The 6,000-nt window shown below is 42.0% G+C and overlaps 1 protein-coding gene across 1 annotated transcript; it reads right to left on the reverse strand.

Moving 5' to 3' along the window:
• Positions 1-1,636: 1,636 nt before the first annotated feature.
• Positions 1,637-5,684, reverse strand: LOC469774 (olfactory receptor 2T2). The gene has a single exon (XM_054675245.2). It carries the CDS (start codon positions 2,710-2,712, stop codon positions 1,711-1,713), a length of 1,002 nt encoding a protein of 333 aa, XP_054531220.1. The 5' UTR covers positions 2,713-5,684; the 3' UTR covers positions 1,637-1,710.
• Between the last annotated feature and the right edge of the window lie 316 nt (positions 5,685-6,000).

The following is a 6,000-nucleotide window of genomic DNA, read 5'->3' on the forward strand; positions in this document are numbered from 1 at the left end:
AATGTTTTCTAAGCCTTGTATCAACAAAGAAAATAAACACCAGGTCCGTCAATATTTTTTATGTCTCATATTTCAGGACCTTACACACAGGAGAAACTAAAGTTACATGAATGGTGGGGTCAGTGTAGGCTTTGCTTAGTATTCCACCAAAGTTACACATCTATCAAAGCACCACACCTAACTCCAACTAATTACAAAAATACTTGTCTTTAGCATATCAGTGAAGATGTTGAGAATAAGAAAATTGAGAAACTTATTCCACGGGAACTAAGTTAGCTAATAAAATGTCTTGGTTTATTCATTCTACATTTATCTATTAACAATTTGAGCATAAATGGCAGTTTTGTAGGTTTTTGGCCATGTAACAATCTTAATGGCAGAGTCAATTTTCAATCAATGAATCAATATTTCCAGGAATGTATTGGACTCCATGTGAATAAAGGCAGGGCAAGTATTTAATTTCAGAGGTAAGTGATAACATTCATAAAATATAACTAAGAACACGGAACCAAAAATAATATCACCTTCCTAAATGTTTTCTAAATAAAATTGCTACACATTTAGCACTAGAAAATATTTTACTTGTATTGAATGTTTGAAATTAAGTCATCAAGGAGGTGGCAAATGCTCCTTCCAATTTCCATTCAAAAGTTGGTCGGCAATACAGACAGGCAGGACTGATGATCACAGGTTAACAATAGAGACAGGCAGGACTCATAATCACATGTTAGCAATACAGACAGGCAGGACTCATGGTCACACATTAGCAATACAGACAGGAAGGACTCACGATCACACGTTAGCAATACAGACACAGAAGGACTCATCACACGTTAGCAATACAGACAGGAAGGACTCATGATCACACGTCAGCAATACAGACAGGCAGGACTCATGGTCACACGTTAGCAATAGACAGGAAGGACTCATGGTCACACGTTAGCAATACAGACAGGCAGGACTCATGAACACATGTTAACAATAGAGACAGGCAGGACTCATGATCACACGTTGGCAATACAGACAGGAAGGACTCCTCACACGTTAGCAATACAGACAGGCAGGACTCATGGTCACACGTTAGCAATACAGACAGGCAGGACTCATGATCACACGTTAGCAATACAGACAGGCAGGACTCATGATCACACATTAGCCATACAGACAGGAAGGACTCATGGTCACATGTTAACATGGGCACTTCCAAGAGCCTCTTGGCGTGCCATGAATGGTTTGTAGGGCTACTTGACTGACAATGCCCTCTGGAAATGTTTGTGAATCCAGTTGAACAAAGTTGACTAATGTGGAGATGCTCACCAACTTCGCTACTGTTCCTAAGTAATCCTTGCAACAGGATGATTTTGTCTGTTAATTTTGAATTGCTAAAAGTGACACTGAACATTCTTCAGAACCAATACCATATTTTCTGTAATAGCTGCGTTATTGGCCGCAGCACCACAGATGTTTGCACTAGTCCCTGCTAGTCCTTCCTGATCACAGTCACCACCCCTGATGCTCTGGGAGTCCCTGCTAGTCCTTCCTGATCATAGTCGCCATTCTCATCTTCAGAACCAATACCATATTTTCTGGAATAGCTGCATTACTGGCTGCAGCATCTCAGATGTTTGCACTGAGTCCCCGCTAGTCTTCCCTGACCACAGTTGCCACCCTGATGCTCTGGGAGTCCCCACTAGTCCTTCCTGATCATAGTCACCACGCTGATACTCTGGGAGTCCCTGCTAGTCCTTCCTGATCAGTCACCACCCTGATGCTCTGGGAGGAGCCACATCTCCCTAGTACTTTCCTCAGAGCTGCAGCCACATCTTTATTCCTCAAGCTGTAGATGAGTGGGTTGAGCATGGGTGTGAGGATGGTGTAGAAGGCAGACACCACTTTATCTTTCTCTGGAGTGTGGTAGGAGTGGGGCAGCACGTTGGTGTAGAAGGCTGCCCCGTAGAAAACGCTCACCACCATAATGTGGGAGGAACACGTAGCAAAGGCTTTGCGCCGGCCCTCAACAGAGTTCATCCTGTGGACAGTCAGGAGGATGTGCGTGTAGGACACAGAGATGACAGATAGAGGGATAAGCAGCATCAGCACACAGCAGGCATACATCAGGGTCTCATAGAGTGACGTGTCTGTGCAAGACAACTTCAGCACGGCTGGGATCTCACAGAAAAAGTGATTGATCTCTCGGGATCTACAGAAGGGGAAACTCATAGTGACAGGAGTCAGCATGAACCCATCCAAGGAACCACCAACCCAGGAGCCGACCACCATGAATAAGCAAACCCTGCGGTTCATGAGGAGAGGGTACCGTAGAGGGTTGCACACAGCCACATAGCGGTCATAGGCCATGAGACCCAGCAGGAAGAATTCCCCTCCAATCAGGGTCAGGTAGAGGAAGATTTGAACTGCACAGCCCAGGAAGGAAATGGTCTTGTCCTTGGACAGGAGGTCCTGGAGCATCTTGGGGACAGTGATACAGATGTAGATGGTATCCATGATGGAGAGCTGGCTGAGCAAGAAGTACATGGGTGTGTGGAGGCGGGAGTCCATGTGGATGAGCAGAATCATGACCACGTTGGCTGTTATAGCCACCACAAAGATGGAGAAGACTATTGCAAAGAGAAGCCCGGGGAAGGCAGGATGGGTGATGAGGCCTGTGAGGACGAAGTTAGTGGAGTTCTGGAGAAGACCCTCCATGCCCATGGTCCATGACAAGCTCCTTGGGCTGTAAAGGCAGAAATCTGGCAGCTTATTTAACGACCTGATATGTAGGAAGAGCCCACCAGGAATAGTATGTCAGAAGCAGAGTGAGATCAAGAAAAGATCACCTACTTCAGGATCATTTGAAATCCTGGGTTTCAGTATTAATGATCTGTATGATATTGGACAGAAAATTAATCTCTCAAATAACTCAATTTCATCATCTGTGAAAGGTCATCATAGTTCTGTACTCTACAGGCTGGATGTGAGATGTAAATGTAATTCATACAGTACCTGGTTTAGAATCTGATTTTTACTTTGAACTATCTTCTGAATACATTTCATAATCTTATCACTTTTAGATTGAAAGTTTTCTGAGGGTGGTTACTGTGCCTGATTTCCCATTTCGCCTTGCAATACATGGTTTGAATTTAAATTGCTCTCTGCATCTCCATTGAGATGATTGTCATAAAGTCATCCACAGACATCTATTTGTGACTTAAGAGATTGATAGAAAACATCTAGATAACTGACTTTTTTGGCTGTTGTTACTGAACAGCTTTATGAAAGTCTGGAACATCAAAGCAGTACAGATGACCTCATTTGGGGTCAGGAGCCACACTGTCTTGTGGTTAGACTTTTGTCCTGCAAAAAGAGTTCATGTTTTAGGCATGGACTGCTGTGAGAACTTGTGTCTATTTGTTCTCACAGAATAATTCGGGGATCATAAATCTGGCAGGACAACCACCACAAACTGCTTCAGAGCAGGGCTTTAGTTTCATTATCATGGTGGTCTTCCTGGTTGACAATGTATTCTGCTAAAAATTTTATGACTAGATGCTGCATCATAGAATTCAATCATGATCTAATCTTCTTAAAATATTGTTTAGCCAAAATGTTAGAGTTTCTCTGACAGAGTGGCATCCTGAACCTGTCCTAATATTATATCATCCTAGTAATCCACTGCTAGTTGGGTTTTTTCCTCAAGTTTATTTCTCTACCATTTTACTGATCCTTCATTGTTCATAAGTAAAAATAACTACAGTCGGGTGCAGTGGCTCACACCCGTGATCCTAGCACTTTGGGTGGCCGAGGCAGGCAGATGACCTGAGGTCAGGACTTCATAGACCAGCCTGGCCAACATGGTGAAACCTCATCTCTATTAAAATACAAAGATTAGTCGGGCATGGTGGCCGGTGCCTGTAAAATTCCAGCTACTCAGGAGGCTGAGGAAGGAGAATCGCTTGAACTTGAGAGGCAGAGGTTGCAGTGAGCTGAGATCGTGCCATTGCACTCCAGCCTGGGGGACAAGAGTAAGACTTCGTCTCAAAAAACAACAAAACAAAACAAGAAAAAACTATAGATGGTAAAGAAATTTCTGAACTCAGACGACACAGCAGTATCAAACATTCCTTGAATAACTGGAATGAATTCTCATGCTTTTTTGAGTAATGTGAATGGGTGTCCCTTTTATATGTTCAGGGATACTGAGGGATGAATTGTTCTTTATTAGATTATGGTGTATTTCTTCTCATATTAGTGACAGGATTACTGAAGAAACTTATATCTGTCAAACGTTTTGGCCACCAATACTACAAATGTATCTGAATCTTTTGGTTCTAGAATAGTCAAAATTTACAGTCCCTGAAGCATCAAGAAGGAATAAACTCCCCTTATGTTGAAGCAAAAACAATAGGAACAGTAGAGACAGTTTTCCTTCTTAGTGCTCAAAGATGGAGATATGAGTAATAGGCCTAGAAGATGAGTAAACATCCAAAGGGAGAAAAAAAAAAACAATTTTTGTGTTGGTCTGTGCTGAAACTTCAGTTTGTCACACCTTGGTTGAGGAGAAAGAAATACATGAGCATCAAATATTAACTCCTGTCAAGCATGATAAAAGTCAGCTACTTTTGCCTTCTCTAACAGGTGAAAGATTTTCTTGTGATAGCCACAGCTTTGAATCATGGGTCAAGAGACTATTTAAATATACAATTCCAATGGCAGTGGCTTTTGCAATAGCTTGTTGGAAATTAAAAATATTAATCTCGCAGACAGTAAGTTTGTCTTGACCCACATCTATTGTTTCAGTTAAATGCATTATGGATATTATACATTAATTACTATAGTGTTAAGTTAGCTGACAATCATCCTTTTAAAAATATCCTTTGAGAAACTGAAACAGGCAAGAATGAGACAAACGAAAATGACCTAAGAAAATAACCAATTACTTTTGAATCAGAACATGAACCAGAGCATTTTGTTTCATGTAAATAATCAGACTCCACTTCACAAGGTATTCAAAGAGGAGGCAAAACACTATTGCCTCAGATGTCTATGATAAGAGGATAAGAACGTTTTCAACTCCCAGATCTTATCTTACTGTAGGATCCTAGAAGAGGAGAGTAAAAAAGCTGAAACAGGATAAAGATATGATTTTAGCCACCTCCTTTATTTTTATACAACCGAGACCGTGTTAAAAAAAGAGGTTCCTTGTGAGTGTGAGTGTTGTGCATACATGTGTGTAGTGTGTTCATATGTGAGTGTGTGAGCATGGTATGTGTGGTGTGTGCATCTGTGAGTGGGTGGGGATATGTGTAGGGAAAAGGCCCTGCTAAAGAGCAGAACACTACACTGCTTGGCACAAACGAGCAATTCACCCATTTCAATGAAGCCAATATTTAGAACCAAATGTGACATGTTCAAATGCATGCCTAGTATTATTCCATAGGATACTGGGCATTGCAAGTAGACAGTGAAAATATCTGCATTATGGACAAAACATGTCAGTTACTTCTGTTTACATCAGTTCCGAGCATCTACATTTTAACATTAGAGTTGATGCTATTGTTTAGCATTACGTGTGGTTTGGCTTATTCACACATACAAGATCCTAGATTCCATTCCCCATCAGCTCATCTTTCCCTCACTATCATCATTCTCCACTCTAAGACACTTAGGTCCCTTCATCAACTAGTCTTTCCAAAAAAAGAAAAAAAAAAGCTTATTTGCGTGATCAAAGCTTCAGGCTCTTCAAGGCGGGGAATGATTTCTCCCCAGTGCAGATTAGAACATAACCCAGAACCCCTGACCCCCAGGACCAGTTATAACATCACCCAGTGTTGCAACATAATTATCTGGCAGGAATGGGAGGGTGGGAAGATCAAGCCGAGAGGTGGAGGACACCAAGCACAGAAGCTCCACATCTGTTATCTGCACACTTGGGGCTGATGGTTGAGGGATGAGTGAGCTCGCCAAGAGGCATTTATTCTACCTGTGGTCTGCCACATGGAG

Source organism: Pan troglodytes, chromosome 1 (assembly GCF_028858775.2).
Source record: "Pan troglodytes isolate AG18354 chromosome 1, NHGRI_mPanTro3-v2.0_pri, whole genome shotgun sequence".
NCBI classification, from domain to species: Eukaryota; Metazoa; Chordata; class Mammalia; order Primates; family Hominidae; genus Pan; species Pan troglodytes.

What these genes read in the sequence shown, in the direction of transcription:
- LOC469774 (XM_054675245.2), bottom strand. Translation starts at nt 2,712, where the DNA reads ATGGGCATGGAGGGTCTTCTCCAGAACTCCACTAACTTCGTCCTCACA.